At 33.5% G+C, this 19,695-nt stretch overlaps 1 protein-coding gene across 4 annotated transcripts; it reads right to left on the minus strand.

Annotated features, from left to right (window-relative positions):
* Nucleotides 1-2,144: 2,144 nt before the first annotated feature.
* On the minus strand, nucleotides 2,145-5,376 carry LOC100251321 (serine carboxypeptidase-like 20). 4 transcript variants are annotated; one of them, XM_019219167.2, is made up of 13 exons: nucleotides 5,179-5,376; nucleotides 4,948-5,093; nucleotides 4,506-4,564; nucleotides 4,249-4,371; nucleotides 4,036-4,176; nucleotides 3,848-3,949; nucleotides 3,689-3,769; nucleotides 3,312-3,554; nucleotides 3,054-3,119; nucleotides 2,829-2,950; nucleotides 2,580-2,702; nucleotides 2,443-2,488; nucleotides 2,145-2,371 (listed from the first exon to the last, which is right to left on the minus strand). In XM_019219167.2, the coding sequence occupies exons 1-13, from the start codon at nucleotides 5,322-5,324 to the stop codon at nucleotides 2,288-2,290; spliced, it is 1,482 nt and encodes a 493-aa protein (XP_019074712.1). In that variant the 5' UTR covers nucleotides 5,325-5,376; the 3' UTR covers nucleotides 2,145-2,287. The 4 variants fall into 4 exon arrangements, with proteins under 4 accessions (XP_019074712.1, XP_019074711.1, XP_010649231.1 ...); XM_019219166.2 differs by having other exon boundaries at nucleotides 4,506-4,582; nucleotides 5,179-5,375; XM_010650929.3 differs by having other exon boundaries at nucleotides 2,589-2,702; nucleotides 4,506-4,582; nucleotides 5,179-5,374.
* Between the last annotated feature and the right edge of the window lie 14,319 nt (nucleotides 5,377-19,695).

Genomic DNA, 19,695 nt, shown 5'->3' on the forward strand with positions numbered 1-19,695 from the left:
CTCTTTTCTCTAATTCCTTCTTCCTTATTATATATTATTATCAAAGTAAGATATATTTTATCTCTACTACTTTGATTTGCATTGCATTTATCCTTGTTTTACAACATAAATAAGTTTTATTGGGTCATTTTTTCTTTTTCTTTTTCTGTTTTTAAAATGAATATTATGATTGGTTTTACAAACACACACACACAATATATATATATATATATATATATATATATATATTGGGAAAAAATTAGTATCAATAGTCACACTAACTCAATTCTAGTAATGTGTAACCAACAGTTGTATTCTCACACATTATTTATTTTGGTTTCATTGTTGTTGAGCATTGTATGATAATGTTGATCATTTGAGTTTTATGACAAACATAAAATGAAAAATATATGAGTTTAATTTTTGATTGAATAGAGTTCACTGAACTAAATCGAATAAAACTGATGTTAAGTCGAGTTAGTTTAAGTTAATAAATAAATCTATTACAATTAGTTCCAACATTATTTTTTAAAAAAGGAAAAAAAAGTGACAAATTAATGAATCCAAAAAATAAAATAAAATCAAACTACATAGACACAAAATGATTTTTTTTTAAAAGAAATAGTTTTATTGGGTTAATTTTATATACATCTATATGCATATTCATTTTTAAATCAGTGGATTACTTACTAAGACACTACCAAGTATCACTAACCCACTTCTAGTAATCCACAATCCCTTTATTATTAATATGATAATTAGGGATGACAATAAGGTGTGTTTGGGATGGGACACCGCTATCCCATTTTCGTCCCAATCATATATATATTTTTCTCATCCCCATCCTAAACTTGGGACAGGGCGGATTGACATGCCTCCATCTCTGTTTACAAAAAATAACAATAATCTCATCCCGTCCCATCCCGCCTCGAAGGAGTAATTTTGTTGGGTTAGGGTTCTAACACAAAATCATATACCAAGCAAAACAAATATATAAATCCCATGGCCAACAATCAAAAAACATGATAACAACCTAAATAATTCCATAATTTCATTCTTAGTTTTACAAAATTATTGTGCATAAGTATCAAACATCCCAAAATCCACTACATATATTTGAAAAAAATGGAAATAGTAGCCCTAAAAAGCATTTGCTTTCTTCAAAACTTTTTCTCTTGATGACGAAGCTAACAACAATGAAAGAAACCGAAGGAGTGGACCAACACCAAGCCCTTGGTGTTGTTAGGAGAAGGACTTGGGCCAACGCCACGAGATCTCGATCTCAAATGAATGTTGTCGTGGTCGAAACCCTAACTCTCATTGCCAAAGCAATCTCAGAAAGCCCTTTAGATTTGCGAATCAAAAAATCAAAGAAGAAAGGTATCGAGGAAATGGTGATTTGGTTTTGGGGGAGGATGTGGTTTTAGGGCAAAAGAAATGGGGAGAAGAGGTGTCATATGAGAGAAACCCTAAACTATGGATTGAAATAGCTATTTATCAGAAGGGTCAATTCATAAATTTACATTCGGGGCGAGGCAGGACGTTGGTACAAAACCTATACCCGTGTTAAACCCGATTTAGGTTTTGAATGAGAGTCCCATAACTGTCCCATCCCCGATTAGTATAGTTCCATACCTGTTTTAAAATGGGCAAGGTGGGGCGAGGTAGGGCGGAGAGGGTAACCCATTAAACTGCCATCCCTAATGATAATGTTGATCATTGGGGTTTTCTTACAAATTAATAGAAGGTGAATAACATATGGGTCTACTTTTACGTCAAATTGAATTAACCAAATCAAATTGAACTGAATTAGTGTTAAGTTGAGTTAAAATAAATTTGATGTAATCAATTCTAATTTAATTAAAAGGAAAAAATCTAAGGTACCAAAGTGATATCTATCGAACTCCAACTTCAGAAAGTTAAATATATAAGATGAAATCTAGATCTAAATCAAAATATAATGATAGGAACAAAGATGTATAGGTAACACCAACTATTTGATAGTGCATTTTCGGTATTCTAGATGGAGATGGACCTAATTAAAATTGACCAATTCGGCTTGATTCCTAGGTTAGTTAAAAACTAACCCAAACCGAACCATGCTCACCCTTTGGAATGAGAAGCATCCCCAGAGACTTAGAGATGAAAAAATTAGACTCATGTGATGAAGAAACTAGGCATCAACTAATTAAAATGTGTTAAACTCTTAATAGATTAGTACAATTTTTTTTCCCCATTTCTCTACCTAAGCCAAGAAGATGAATGACAGATTGATGAAAGACTTGTAAGAATTGCTTCTCCATGTTGGTTATATTGCTTTTCCGTCCAACCATCTGCTGAAAAAGTCCAGTGCTTCCTTTGGCTTGTATTCAGGGACAGTGTGCCCAGCTCCCTGCACCATCACTTACACAACTTCACTGCAGAAACTCAGAAAAAAATCAACAGAATGTATACAAGACTGACCTTGATGGTGAGAAAGGTGAGGCCATGTTCATATCCTTGTGTGTACCTGCAAGAAATACAGTTAACCCAAGAACAATAATTCAACAAGAAACAAAGAACTATGCACAAAAATGGTGAAAGACGATGGTTTCATCTGCCTCGAGTACCCGGCAACTTGGTCATTGGAAATCCAAGCCCTCCATTCATCCACAATCTTATATCCGAGTGACCTTGTCCATGCTTCGCTCCCAGTGAATGGCACACACATATCATGATCCCCACTGCCATAACAGTTAACAGGAGGTTGATTTTCATGGGAAAATTCTTGTGTACTTGAAACATCTTTAAAACATCATACAGAATGGAGATGAGTCGCTATAAACACGATTCATACAGGCAAAGTTTACCTGTATATAAGTGCTTGGTATCCCTCAGCAGTTAGGCTTTTGTGGTACTGAAGCATACTCCCAGAATCAGAGGAATAGTATAGTCTACCAGTGCATATTTCCCACTCCCCAATCACATCTTTCTAAACAAAAAACAATTTGAATTAATTAAGCTCCAAATTTCAGTAGAGTATGCATAGTACTGATGAGAAATATTCATATGACTAGCTAGAGTAGTTGTGTTACCTGTTGGGCATGAATTGCAGTCCTAACTCCTTTGTCATTCAACCAAACACTTGCTACCTGATCATCCTGCAATTGGACAGACGAAAATGTTATCCGAATGAAGTAATTGTAAGTATGCGATTTCATTTAGAACTAGTACTAGTTGGTTTACTTCTTTATGTAGCCATCAACTGAAAAACAATGAGCTTAAGGCAGCAACTATCAAATAGTATTAGCAGTCATATTCTAGCAATCCAAAGACTAATATGAATAACTTGCCGTGCAAGGAATTGTTTTTTTCTTCATTAATTCAGGCCACAGAGGGAGAATGCCATCTTTAACTGGTGCATGAAAAGGCCAGGCACGGCCAAACATCCTCGTCCTCACTGGAAGTGGTCGGTTAGTAGCTCCTAACTGCTTGAAGCTAAGTGGTAGCGTCGTATTTCCAGTTTCTTCACCTTTCTTTGCCGGTCTATGATAGCAAGGTTCAAGGATATTGTATTTGTTGAGACCAGAAATGGCCTGTATGGTAATTAACCAGAAGAAACCATGATACATATATATAGAGTACTAATCAAACACTATAACTAGCTCCACTTTCTTCAGAATTTGCTGAATTTCAGACAAGATCAATGAGAGAAGAACAACCATCTCACATTATAGATTTTGTTCAGCTCTTCTATGCAGCTTTTACTTTCATTTGAGTAATAGTTTCCTCCACAGTTATCTCTTGCTTTCTGCACCAGTTGTTTTGGAACTATTTAAGATGCTTTCAAGCAAGAACTAAGCTGAAAGTAGCTAATAAAATTCAGTACCTCAAACATCTCACTTGATATAAGGCCCATCCCATGTGTAAATGGGACTAGGGCATTGGCATCAAACTCCATGTCTGTGACCCCATTTCCCACCAAATAGCCCTGCATAAACCGAACCTAACTGAATCTGAAGTCTTTAAAACATATTTCAGTTAATTTTCAAGGTGGGTAGCTCTAATGTGACATACCTTGAAGTTGATAGTGGGCTTTGCACCACTTTTGATGCCTTTCACTATTGCAGCAGAAAGAGTCGGCACATAAACTCCAGCATAAGATTCTCCAGACACATAAAATGGATTGGTGATGAATTCGGGGAATTCTTTGAACCACTGGTTGCAGAACAAAAAAAAAATTATTATACTAGTTTTTCAATCAATCTGTGATTGTTATGTTAAATTTACCCTGAGGAGAAACTCATGTGTATCAGAGGCAGTTTGAAGGTCTCCAGTATTGTATTGCCATGTGTTTTTCGAGAATGAAAACCCAACCCCAGCAGGAGAGTCCAAATATATCATGCTTGAAACCTGAAAAAGGGAAACACAAGAAAACAATATGTATGCTATATTAATCTAGGTATATATCTGATAGACGAAATTTATGGGTAATTCAACTTACAAATACCAATTATCAAGGATTTGTTTTCAAAAGGAACTCTCACCTTGGACCAGCTGTATGGGTTGAGGTGCAAAGTGGGCAGGCTGTTGGGTGTCTTTCCCGCTTCAAAATTGAAAGGTCCTGCAGAAATTTGTATCAAACAACTCTTCAAATTCAAAATTTTCAGGTTATGGGAGTGGATCAATTCATACCTTTTGCCTCAAAAAAAGAAAGCCCAATTCATACAACTTAGATGATCATCAGAGTGGAAGAATCTCATATTCTAAATATTGCTCCGTCCCCTTTGATAAATTTATGAATCAATCAAGATGTATCCAAAAAATCAACAGCTAATTCAAACTCCCAAAAAAAAAAATAAAAAATTAAAACAAACTGAAATGTAGTAAGTATGGTGGCAGTGGCATGTATAGTTCAGAATATCAAGAAAATCAAAATAACTGTTACTTATACTCTAGTATCAAGTTCACAGTTTTGAGAATTAGTACCATGTTCATACACAAAACCATCAAAGCTAGAGCAGCCTGGGCCACCATTCAACCATAGAACAAGAGGATCCTTCCCCGGGTTTCTTTCAGATACCACGAAGTAGTAAAACAAATTCTTGGCAGGTTCACCTCCTATGTCCACATAACTGAAAGCCCCCAAGATTACAGAACCCCATCAAAACATGCACAACCCAACACTTAAAAAAAATGACAAATGTTATATATACATACCCTGAGTAGTGCTTGGAAGGGAAAGTTCCATTGAACCCAGGAAGGTGTGTGATGAGAGACCCTTTAGGGGCTGCTTCAGTGAATACCACAAAGCTAAAAAGGATGCAAAGTGAAGAAGTGAACAAATAGAAACTGGCCATGGCCATGGCCTCTATGAAGAAGATAACGAGTGATGATATTTGTACTTATAATGAGAGGATGGGAAAAATGCATAGAATTGTGATCTTTTAATCCAAAAGAAGACAAGTGATGTACATGTGTGTTTTTAATATTTACAGGAAGGATCTTTGGTGGAAAATAATTGGCACTTCCATTAGACTTTTAAGCTTTTTCCTACTTTTGGTAACACCATTTGATTAGTTTATATCAGGCAGATGGAAAGACGGTGGAGCCCAGTTTGTTTAACTTTCTCCAAACGTTGTTTGTGAACTCTGGGTGGAGAGTTGGGTTGTTGGGTCCACTGATCAGTTTTGTATGTTGGGAATGGGGGAGAGAGAGTTCAGGTGGTTGTGATACCGCTGAACACAGCTGGTGAATCACATGAATTAATTCTCTCTCTTGTTTAAGTCTCTTATCACCTGGATTAGGTTGAGGGAATATTAGGGTTTTAGGCCAACTATAAGGTTTTAAAGGTTCAAACACTTAGATAAGAGACCATAACATAAGGATTCTAACCCTTTTTAGAGTTTTAAATTAAAGTTAACCTAATGAGTAATAAATCGGTTAACAATTAAGTTAATATACCTTTAACAAAAGGATGATGATCACATGATCTGAAACATTATGAGTTTATGAAACAAAGATCCTTCTTGTGGTCTAGTCCATTTTCTCAAGTTCTTTGTAGTTATGTTTAGTTTCTAGAAAATTTGAGGAAAAATATGGGAGAAAATAAAAATATATTTAAAGTCAATAAATTATTTCCATATACTCGTTAAATTCACATCACTTATTTTGTATATTAACTTAATAATTTTAAAATGTATAAGTTTTTAATAAATTTTAATTATATTTATTTTTTATATATTTTTTATGGGAAACCCAAACATGAAAAATCATTAATTTTGTTAATATATTTTTTCTTAATATTTTTTGAGAACCAAATGTGGTCGTTTTTATAATATCAAGTACATTTCTTAAGTAAGTCATGACTTAAAGCCATCAAGTAGTCACGACCTCACCAAACTACTTCATTGTGTTGTCTCTCAACCTTGAGAGAATATTGAGTTTATACTAAAATTAGCAATGACTTTGACCAATGGGTGAGATCGCAATTTGATAATTTATTCCCTATGGATTAGGTCACTGTTAGTGGAAACCGGTAGCAAACAATAGTAGTTCATGGAGGCACCATGGTATCTCATGGGACTGAGACAGTGTATCCCATTGAGTGATCCTAAGGAGGTGTGGTCATGGAAACTATGGTCATAGTAGTTCTTTAAGTGAAACTTGACATAGACTCTTCGAGAGTTAAGACATATTAGTTGAACAAACAATGGGGGGATTTGTAACTCAAGAATAGTATAGGTAGTCTTGAAAGACTAATAACTTTCACCTTGTTAGACTACGAATACTAGTTCATGGGGAGACGGAACATAATGGATAACATGTCATAGACTTGAGCACATAGTGTCTCATTGTTATTTACATAGGATACTATAGTTTAGTTGATTATCTATAGTGAGATGTTGAATAAATTTCAAAATTTGATGGTCCCCGCTCTAAGCTCATACACCTTGTTAACATGGGTTATGAGGGTTGGATTGCCTCTAAATTTACTTTTGTGCATAAGGGAATTTTGATAATTATGCAAGGTTGCATAAGGGTAAGTGAACAAGGTCTCTAAATTGGGCTAATTGATTAATTAGTAGGTCCTGTTGGATTAATTAATCAATTAGAACCTAATGTAGGCTAAATTAAGTGACCTAAACCTATGTGAGCTCAATTCACTTAAGCTTAATTAGGAACCTTATAAATACCTCCTAGGGGTTAGTGGTCCCATCACTTTTGTCTTATGTCATCTAGAGATAAAGAGAATCATAGCCTCCACCATTCTTTCTTCCCTACTAGAAGTGTGCTAAGAACAAGGTCGAATCATCGACGAAAGATTGTGGGTTTACAAGACTTCCAATAACTTCAAGGTCGTCTTCAATACTTGGAATTTAAGGTTTAGGAACATCCAAACCTAAAGGTTAGTACTTTAACTCTAAAAGATCAATTTTTGAAAATTTGGTATTGCTTTTGTTGCTTAGATCTAAGATGCCAACATATTCAACATTCAATATGTCAAAATCATATTTTTAATAAAAGTTCAAATAAATTGATGAATGAAATCATTGTTTGATTAGATTCTGTAAAATAACAGTTTTTTATTTACCTCATTTTCAAATTGACCAAGCGATTCAGCAATTAGGTTTAATTTAACAAAAATGTCATTAACCACTTGAAGTAGTTTGGGATCTCTACCAACTCAACACTTGTATTGAAACCCTGGATTCAAGAAATATGCCACAATAAAATTAAGTAGAGTTAGTATTTTGTAAGAGAAAATTATATAAATTAAGAGTAAGAACTTATGAAGATAGATAATACTTAATTACTTGTTGCATGAAGTAGATGTCTTAGTGTTTTCTCCCAATGACCTTTTATTATTTGGAACATTCATTCTCTAGCATGTTGACGAATGAGGTTCTCTTTTATCACTTGCATAAGTTTGTACACAAAGGGCATTGTGGGCACATCTTCTGAATCCACGAGTTGAACCACCATGTATAGTGACTCATATAATGAAACTACTTTTGCCACTTTATCCCAATATAGATGGTCAAACATTAATTTCTCCACTTCTCGTCCGATTTTTGTCTGATTAAGTTTGTGTTATGCTCATTCATCACTTATAAAAAATCTCTTCAAATCAGCCATTTTTTTAAGAAGTTTGTCAAGAGCAATATAATTGATAGCAAACCTTATAGCTCCTGGTTGAATAATGTCTCTACCATAGAAATTTCTCATTTGTGCAAGTAACCAACCATTGTTGTAAATGAAGTTGGTTATTTTGTGAGCATTGTTTATCACCTTTGCAACACTAGGTCTTTTGTCAATGTCTTCAAACATTAAGTCGATGTAGTGCGCCGCACATGGAGTCTAATATAAGTTAAACTTCTTCATCAACAACTTGTTTGCTTTCATGAACACCGACCCATTATCTATGACAATGTTGACCACGGTTTCTTCCCAAACATCTTTGATAACACTCTTCAGTAGCTTATCTATATATATATATATATATATATATATATATATATATATATTTGTGGTCTTTGATATTGTTTGATACATTGATTAACTTAAGGAATACTGTGGTCCCTTTTGAATAGGCTATGAAATTAATTATACTTAATTTCGTGGGCCTTTTCCATCCATCTGACATTATTGTGCACTCACATGTCTTCCATTTTTCTCTTTCTTGGTTCACATAACCTTCCATTTCATTGTACTCCATTTCCAAGTACTTGTTCTTTATTTCATATGGAGATGGAGACTTGATTCTCATTCCTACAATTCATATGTAAGAAATATTTAAAACATGTCACAAAAGACTACAACTACTCAAACAATATAAAAATTGAGTAATTTGTAATTACCTACTTGTTGTGCACCGATAATCATATTCTTGAAGTGGTGAAAGTTTGCTTTATGAGATGCAATGCTCTCATAAATGAAAATTTTTCTTATTAAGCATCTCATCGTTTTTTTAATTGAGTCACCCTTGAATATATTTTTGATATTCTTTTATCTTTCTACAAAATACTTGTAGAGTGAAGGGGTAATAAGTGGTGATGGGTTCGAATGTCACATATTTTATGATTTCCACATTAGCGTCGGTGCATCACTAAGACGTGACAACTCTCCTATTTTATGTTTTCTTCCCACAAAGGTTTCATGTTGTTGTCAATCTCATTATGTCACTTTCGAAGCACAAACCCCAACTCAATAAGCATCCCACTCATCCAGGTGCGTATTTGTCGGATACATGTACACATCTTGATCATCATCATCATCATCATCATTATCCTCATCTATGACATGTGTATGACTACCCCTCATTATGCCATGTAATTGAGCATAGATCTCTTTAATATTTTTAGTTTTTTTTGCTTTTGCTTTAGTTTTTTTATGCAACATCTCTCATTTCTCTTCTTTCACTTCAGGAGGTACTTTTTTGGTGTTGTTGTGCGAGTCTCTATGTGCTAAATGGAACTTGAATTGAGTGATGCCTATATTCTTCATCAACAATCCACAATAGTTACAAATTGTCCTATTTCTGTCCCCCTCCACCGATGAACAATGCTTCAAAGTTGGATCTTGCCCCACCATGCCACTCGCACCACCTCCACTTATATTTCCACTTGCACTAGTCATTCTATTCAATTAGAAGTATACATAACATGAAATTGAAGTAATTTAAGTTCAATGCCTAGTAATAATGCAAAATATTAAAATTAAATCATTAATTCCATTCACTTATTGCAAATCTACTAATTATATGTGTTGGTAGATCGAAGGGTTGGCCGCGTCCATCAACTCCCTTTGTGTTTGTTGTGGGCGCTTGGGTGAATGCACTATAAGGCTAGGGTATGGGTCTTTCCTAACAACAATTGCTTTTAGGAGAGTTGCTGGCGTCTGAGATCCTACAAGTGGTATCAGAGCCGAGGTCATGGGTTCGAACCCCTGGGTGTCGCTGGGGGGTGGGAGATTGTTGGTAGATCGGAGGGTTGACCGCATCCATCAACTTCCCTTGTGTTCGTCGTTCGTCATGGGCGCTTGGGTGAATGCACTATAAGCTTAGGGTATGTGAATTTCCTAACAGCAATTGCTTTTAGGAGAGTTTGTAGCGTCTGAGGTCCTACAATATGAATCAAATATATAACTATGCTAAGTTAATTTACTAAAACTATTGAAAATATACTAATTAATTACAATTGAATATAAAAATAAAATAAAATAATTAATTTCAAATTAACTTATTGCAAATCTACTAATTATGTGAATCAAATATATAACTAAGCTAAGTTAATTTACTAAATCTATTGATAATCTACTAATTAATTGTACTTTAATACAAAAATAATTAAACTTGAAAACAAACATATCATACAATAATTGAGCAACCTTGGTTTGGAATTTGGAGTTAATTCACAAACTTGATTTATAAATCCCCAAATTTATAAGATTTTGAAAATAATAACAAAAAAATTATGAGCAATAAAGAGCAATTGAAGTATGAAATGAAATGAATGAAGAATAAATTATTTATATAAAAAAAAAAATTGGGCCAAAATAACTGTTGGAATGTCATTTTAACGTTAGAAAACAATTTTAGCTATTGGATTGGGCGAAATCTGACCATTGGATTATCAAATAGTCATTAGGATCACTTCCCAGTCGTTAGATCACCACCTAGATTTAATCTAAGCTGTTAGATGAAACATTAAGGGAGGTAGATGACCGTTGCAAACACAGGCATGATCTAGGTCGTTGGATCAACACAAGTATCATTTGGGTTGTTAGATCATGACCTCCACCCTCGTTGATATTTCCATAAAAATCGTCAATAAATCGTCGATATATCAATGATTTTTGGCAACATTAAGCAATTATTTCACAATATCGTTGGTTTATCACGTTACCGATATATTACCAATATATCGGTGATTTTTAGAGATTTTCTAGAAATTTTGCCTCTTTGATATATCACCACAAAATTTTGCTTCCAAAGCTCCCAATACACGATATATTGATGATATATCCTTGATCTATCCTAAAATTTTCATCATTGTTTTCGGCACATTAGGGCATCATCCAACATGTGGCCTAGGATGTCAAAACATGTGTTAAGAACATCTCAACATGAGGCTTAGAACATTCAAGTATGTTGAATATCCCAACTCGCAACTTAGAAAGTCTAAGTACACGGGATTCGTGGTGACTGAAAGTGCAACACACATTTTTGGCACATTAAGGCAACACCCAATATAGGGCTCAGAATGTCCTAACATGCGGTTGAGAACATCTCAACACAAGGCTTAATTAGAATATTAAAGCATGTTGAACATCCCAACTCACGACTTAGAAAGTCCTAGTATGCGGCTTAACACGTTCTAGCACATGGCTCAACATTCAATCCAACACATGACATAACTCAACTCAACCAAAATTCAAGTGTTGAATTTTGGGATGTTAGTATTTTCTTCCTTGAAAAGAAAGCTATGAGATGGGGCTTTCAAGTGAATTTTTTTTTATTTATAATTTTCTTTAATTTATGAAAAATCATTAATCTTCGCAAGCACTCTTAATGTTTACCCTAAACACTTCGAGAATGGTTTAAAATGCTCTTTGAGGGGAAGAGGTGTCCATGACTCAAGTCAAAAAGGAAAATGTTGCTCGATCCTAGCCACACCAAAGGAACATAATGCAAGGATTTAGACATGAGCAAGACACATAAAGGAGCCTTGCTACCGCCCACGTATGTGTGTTTAGCCACATAAATGTGTGTTTAGCCAAAACCTGAACAAAAGAAGTAAATAAAATTAATCAAAATAATAATAATAATAATAATTGATACTAAGATTTGTGAGTGTAATAGCTTACATAATACTTTCCATCGACACTAATAGCTAGTATCACTTTCTAGTAACTTTGTCACCTAGAGATTCATTCACACGTCATATTTTCTTTCTTAATGTTCATTATTAGGCACGTTAGGAATGATAATATTGAGTTCTTTTTAACTCGCAACTTAGAAAGTCTAAGTACACGGGATTCGTGGTGACTGAAAGTGCAACACACATTTTTGGCAAATTAAGGCAACACCCAATATAGGGCTCAGAATGTCCTAACATGCGGTTGAGAACATCTCAACACAAGGCTTAATTAGAATATTAAAGCATGTTGAACATCCCAACTCACGACTTAGAAAGTCTTAGTATGCGGCTTAACACGTTCTAGCACATGGCTCAACATTCAATCCAACACATGACATAACTCAACTCAACCAAAATTCAAGTGTTGAATTTTGGGATGTTAGTATTTTCTTCATTGAAAAGAAAGCTATGAGATGGGGCTTTCAAGTGAAATTTTTGATTTTTTTTTATAATTTTCTTTAATTTATGAAAAATCATTAATCTTCGCAAGCACTCTTAATGTTTACCCTAAACACTTCGAGAATGGTTTAAAATGCTCTTTGAGGGAAAGAGGTGTCCATGACTCAAGTCAAAAAGGAAAGTGTTGCTCGATCCTAGCCACACCAAAGGAACATAATGCAAGGTTTTAGACATGAGCAAGACACATAAAGGAGCCTTGCTACCACCCACGTATGTGTGTTAAGCCACATAAATGTGTGTTTAGCCAAAACCTGAACAAAAGAAGTAAATAAAATTAATCAAAATAATAATAATAATAATAATAATTGATACCAAGATTTGTGAGTGTAATAGCTTACATAATACTTTCCATCGACACTAATAGCTAGTATCATTTTCTAGTAACTTTGTCACCTAGAGATTCATTCACACGTCATATTTTCTTTCTTAATGTTCATTATTAGGCACGTATGGAATGATAATATTGAGTTCTTTTTTTTAAAGTTTTTTGACAATTAAAAAGTGAAAAACATATGTGCGTAATTTTAGATCGACCAAATTAACTAAATCAAACTAAATTGATGTTAAGTGAGGTTGTTTGAGTTGATAAATAAATTTGTTGTAATTGATTCCAACATTTTTTTTTATTAAAAATATGTCAATTGAATGAATCTAATAATATCAAATAAAACCACATTAAGTCAAGATTTAAAAAAAAAAAAATAAAGTTTTTTTGGGTTATTTTTTTTAATGAATATTATGAATGGTTTTACATTTTTTTTTTGGAGAAAATTAGTATCAATAGTCACACTAACTCACTTCTAGTAATATACAACTAATAGTTGTATTCTCACACATTCTTCATTGTTGTTGAGCATTGTATAATAATGTTTATCAATTGAGATTTATCATAAATATAAAATAAAAAAAACATGAGTTTAATTTTGGGTTGAATAGAGGTAATTGAACTAAATCGAATCAAACTGATGTTAAGTCAAGTTAGTTTTGTTAGATTTTCCTAAATGGGTTTAGAAATCTGGCCCATAATCTTCCATCAATTTTGAAATTTTCGTTGATTTAGTTTTTCATTTTTTTATTGTCATTAACAACCATGAATTATGGAATTAACTCTATGATGACAAAGTGAATCTAAACAAAGTTTTCATGGTTAGGTCCTTAAGCCTCCAATTTCTATTCAGGCACATATACACCATTGTTTTGAGATTGATTAAGGCTTTGAAAGTACCTCAACGCATCTGAATATCAAACTTGATTTTTGGATTCCCAAACCATCAATGGTCAGAGGTATGTTTCAGTTCTTCCTTTATTTTTACATTTGACCTATGTTATTAAATTTTAAGCATGTTTAGATTGGTTTTATCAATTACAATTGGTATCAAAGCCACAATATTGCCTATGCCTTGATTATGCGCATTATGGAAAATTTGAGTTTTTGTATCCGAAAGTTTTTTTTTTTGGAATTTTTGATGAAAAATAAGATTAGAAATCATTAGGTAATTGGATTTAACATTTATATGATTTGAAACATTAATTTTGGTGTCCAAAAGGTTAGAAAAGATTGAGTTGTGAACCAGGTCGAAAACGACCCAATTGGAGGTTGAAGACGATGCCAAATGACATGTCATTTTGAGTGTTTAGAAAAAAACGCCATATTGTTTGGACTAGTTGAAGGTTGTTGTCATATAGGCAAAATGACACGTTGTTTTTTTTGGGTGATGAAATGACATGTCCTTTTTTGGAGAAAGTTTCGGTAACACAAGTAAAACAACATGTCGTTTTGTGCAAAAACATACAACTACATTTCCATAAATTTAAAAATTCTGGATTTTGTGAAAAAAATCATAAATTTGGGATTTTATAAATAACATTTTGTGGAATTGAGATTTGGATATTTATATGTTAAAATTATGTCATTTTTGTATGTATAATTTATTTTTTTCATTATACATGCAATTTGAAATTTTTTGGTACATAAATTTAGACAATGTTCATATATGTAAATATTACTTATGGTTGCATTCAATTTATATGAATAATTTTGTGAATAAAATTAAATGTCTAGTGCTCTATATAGTTTTAATTAATTAGGGATTAGTCACAACATTTTTAATTATGCAAAATTATATATTAAGTGTTTAAGGATCGCATTTAGAAAAAATGACATTGAAATTAATCATATTTAAATATAACAAATTTTATCCTATGAGAATTTTTATTATATTTGTATGATTAATTAGGATAAAATATCAAATTATATTCTTAATTTACCGACATGAATTAAGAAAGGAATATAATTTGATAGTTTTATCATAAAGTTAAATGGATCTAATTGAATTAGAACTTTAGCCCATATACAAGTTTTATGTCACTAGATTCATATTTTCGAAACATGTTATATATGTAAAACATGATATATGTTTATTAGCCTCAAATTACTGTTATATAAGCATGAATGTTTAATTTTTATGCAGTTATGCAACCTGCGAATTTTTCTGATATAAGATGTGATATTCTTGAACTAAAGGGTGACAACTATAAAGTATGAAAGAAGAGAATTCTCCTTCATTTGGGGTAGATGAACATTGATTATGCTATTAGGAAATATGAATCGATCATTATTGCAACCAACATTGCAAATGAAAAGGCTCTTTATGAACGATGGGAACAATCTAATCACCTTAGTGTGATATTCATAAAGACCAAAATTTCTACTGGTATTTAAGGTTCATCCGATCAGCATAATAAAGTTAAGGTCTTACTGAAGGCTACTGATGAGCAGTTTGAGACTTCAGATAAGGCATTTATCAATACCTTGATTATGAAGTTTTCATCCTTAAAGCTCATTAGTGTGAGAGGTGTGTGTGAGCACATCATGCAAATAAGGGACATTACGGCTTGGCTGAAAACTCGAGGTTGAGATGTTTGAATCTTTCCTTGTGCACTACATACCGAACACTCTTCTAAAACAATATGGACGCTTTAAAAAAATCTCTTATAACACACATACAAATAAATGGTCGATCAATGAACTTCTTGTTGGGATTAAGACCCTAAAAGCAAGACATGATGTAACAATGTTAGACTTAACTATCCACTTACTATCCCTTTGGTGTATTGACATTGATTTGAGCATTTAGTCCATATCTCTAACATTATACATAACTTGGGTGCATTAGAAGTTGCATAAAAAATACAAGTCATGAGTTTTTTGTAAGTAGATAAGTTATTCACAATTGGTTCATGGATTTGGGCAATCTAGTAGAGATTGAAATGTACCACCTCCTAATTGGAGGTATGACTTATCTTGGCCATCAGGATGGGTTTCTCATTGTGAGTGAATTAGTGTATGTGATGCACACTAGATAGGACCTACAGTGAATCATGATGTAAGACTATTAAATTTCATGATTCACCAAGCTACTATATTGCATAGACATTCAACCTTGAGAGGATATTGAGGTTGTGCCAAAATCAACATGAGACTTTGAGCTATGGGTAAGACCCTAAGTGGTCATATATCCCTATGGATTGAGTTATTGTTGATGGAGGTTGGTGGCAACAAGTATTCTGAATAGAGGTACCATGATATCTCATGGGATTAAGACAATGTGTCCTCTTGGGTAATCCAAAGGATATGTGATCATGAAATTTGTGGCCACAATAATTCCTTTAATAGAATTTGACATATTTTCCTTGGAGTTAAAGTATGTCAATTGATCACATAATAAGTAAGGTTTGTAAATCAAGGATTTGAGAGGTAATTTTAATAGGTGATAACACTACCTTGTTAGATTATGGACACGAGTTCATGGGGAGTCTGCATGTAGTAGGTCACGGACCCGAGCACTTGGTGTCTTGTTGTAATTTACATAGGGTATAGAGTGCAATTGACTCTCTATGGTGGGATGTTGAGTCAATTTCAGAATTTGATTATGAGGGATTCAATACTCCTATGAGTCTCAATGGTCCCCGTTTTGAGCTCATATTCCTTGATGACACGATTTATGAGGGTTAAGTGGGTTTTTAGTTCACTTTTTGTGTATAAGGAAATTTTGGTAATTACATAAGGTTACATAGGGATAAGTGAGTGGTATATCTGGACTAGGCTAATTGATTAATTAGGGTTCTAGATGGTTAATTAATCAATTAGTAACCTTTTTAGATTAGATTAAGTGACCCAAGCCCATGGTGGGCTTAAGTCACTTGTCACTTAAGCCTAGTAGGAAACTTATAAATACCCTTTTAGGGGTTTAGGTTTCCATGTCTTGCCATTTTCTCTCTACAATCCAGAGAAAAAAAGTAGCCTCTACCCTTGAGATCTTCACCATTTCAATGCCTAGACAAAAGAAAATTCATCAAGCGGAAGATCATGGTGTTTACAAAATCCATTACGACTTTAGAGTTATCTACACTAATTGGAATCGATCCGAGAACATCCGAATAAAAGGTATGTGGCTTTATTCTCTAGATCCATGATTTCTGTGGTATCAATAATGGTTTTTATAGCCATGTGTTTCCATTGCGATAGATTTAAATATGCCTAAGAATAGATGCATACACCCTACATGATCCAAGGCATGGAAACGGAGTGATCAGAGGTTCCCAACACTTCCAACCATGTGTGTTCAAGAGGAATGGAGGCTAGTAATGGAAATGGGTGAGAGTGCATTATTGGCAACATAAGGAAAGAACCATAACCAAGCTAAACAATAGGGGAAAGGTAAAATACCACCCCAATGAGAGATAAAAAAAAAAAAAAATCTAAGTGCTTTTTCAACAAAACGAAGGGACACGTAAAAAAAGATTGCTCTAAATTTCATAAATGGCTTGAAAAGAAAGGTAATCCAATCTTATTTGTTTGTTATGAATCTAATATGGTTGATGTTAATCATAACACCTGGTGGATTGATTATGGTTCTACAATCCATATTTCAAATACCTTGTAGGGTTTACAAACCTAAGGAAGCTAGTGGGAAGTAAGCAATACATCTATTTAGGAAACAAGATGCATTCACATGTGGAGGCTATTGGAACATGCACTTTAGTTTTAAGTAGTGGTTTTGTTTTTAATTTGGAAAATACATTTTATATTCCAAGTTTCTCTAGGAATTTGATTTTAGTTTCAAGACTTGTACTTTTTGGTTATTCCTTTAACTTTTCAAAAACATCATTCGGTTTATTTTATAAATATGATCTTGTTAGGAATTATACATTGTGTGATGGTCATTTCTCTATTAATTTGCAAGATGCTACTCATAATGTTATGCATGTTCACATTGGTGTTAAACGATGTGTTATGAATGAAGATTCTTCTCTGTTGTGGCATCAGAGATTGAAGCATATCTCCATAGAAAGAATTAAAAGATTAGTAAATGATGGAGTACTTAGTGCTTTGGATTTTATTGATTTTGACACTTGTATGGATTGCATTAAGGGAAATTAAACCAACAAGTCAAAGAAAGGTGCCAAAAGGAGCACAAACATATTGGAGATCATACATTCAGACATTTGTAGTCCAAACATAGACTCGTATCGTTTGAAATACTTCATCTCTTTTATAGACAATTACTCATGATACATGTATCTATACTTGCTTCATAACAATAATGAAGCACTAGATACCTTTAAGGCTTTTAAGGTCAAAGTAGAGAATGAATGCAGAAAGCAAATTAAGATAGTGAGAACAAACAGAGGTGGAGAATATTATGGTAGATACACTAAAGATGGACAAACACATGGTCCATTTACGAAGTTTATTCAAGAGCATGGGATAGTTACCCAATATGCCATGCCTAGTTTCCTAGACCATATGGCATAGTAGAAAGAATAAACCAAACATTATTGGACATGCTACGAAGTATGCTTAACAACTTTAAGCTTCATAAATTCTTATGGATTGAAGCTTTTAAAATGGTAGTGTATATATTGAACTGAGTTCCAACTAAGGTTGTCTCAAAGACGCCATTTGAATTATGGAAAGGTTGGAAACCAAGTTTGCGGCATATACACATTTGGGGATGCCCATATAAAGTAAGAGTTTACAACCCACAAAAGAAAAAAACTGAACCCAAGGACCATAAGTGGATTTTTCATTGGATATGTCAAAAGGTCTAAGGGGTACAGATTCTATTGACAATCTTATAACACTAGGATTGTGGAATCAAGAAATGCAAAATTTCTTAAGAATGACTTATTAAGTGAGACTAGTCAATCCCAGAACACAATCTCTAAGAAAAGTCAACCTTCTACCTCAAGTGAAAAGTTGGTTATCATTCACAGCACCCCTCAAGTTCAAATGGGAGTTGAACAACCAATCATTGAAGTTTCATAAGTTATGCTAAGAAAAATCTAGTTGATCAAGTTGTTCAATAAATGTTAGAAATTGTTAAACAACTAGTTGAACAACATGATCCTTTAGAAAATATTGATTCAACATTAAGGAGATCTACTAAAGCAAGGAAATCAACAATTTCTGGTGATTATGTCATGTATCTATAAGTATCAAACTATAACATTAGAGCCAAAAATGATCCTGAAACGTTTTCACAAGCCATGAGTTGCAAAGAATCAAATTTATGGTATTATGTCATGAAATATGAGATGAATTCTATGGCATCTAACGGAGTCTGGAATCTTGTTGAGTTGCTTGATGGTGAGAAAATCATAGGATGTAAATGGGTCCTTAAGACAAAAAAAGACTCATTGGGCAACATTGAAAGAAATAAAGCAAAACTCATTGCTAAATGATTCACACAGAAGGAAGGAATCAACTACAAGGAGACCTTTCTTGTATCCAAGAAAGATTCTTTTCATGTTATTATGGCATTGGTTGCACATTTTGATTTGGAGTTGCAACAAATGAATATGAAAACGACTTTCCTCAGTGAAGATCTAGAGGAAGAAGTTTACATAAAACAACCAGAAGGATTTTCCTCCAAAGATGGTAAGCATTTGGTGTGTAAGCTCAAGAAATTCATATATGGATTGAAACAAACCTCTTGTCAATGGTACTTGAAATTCCTTGATGTTATCTCTTCATTAGGTTCGTAGAGAACATTATGGATCAATGTATATACCAGAAAGTCAGTGGGAGTAAAATATGTTTCCTTATTCTATATGTGGATGGCATTTTACTTGCAAAAAATGATAAGGGTTTGCTACATGAGGTGAAACAATTTCTATCTAAAAACTTTGACATGAAGGATATGGGTGATGCATCTTATGTCATTAGCATTAAGATACATAGAGATAAATTTCAAGGAATTTTATGTTTATCTCAAGAGACTTATATCAACAAAGTTTTAGAGAGATTTTGGATAAAAGATTGTTCACCAAGTATAGCTCCTATTATGAAGGG

Source organism: Vitis vinifera, chromosome 4, assembly GCF_030704535.1.
Source record: "Vitis vinifera cultivar Pinot Noir 40024 chromosome 4, ASM3070453v1".
In the NCBI taxonomy this organism is placed as follows: domain Eukaryota; kingdom Viridiplantae; phylum Streptophyta; class Magnoliopsida; order Vitales; family Vitaceae; genus Vitis; species Vitis vinifera.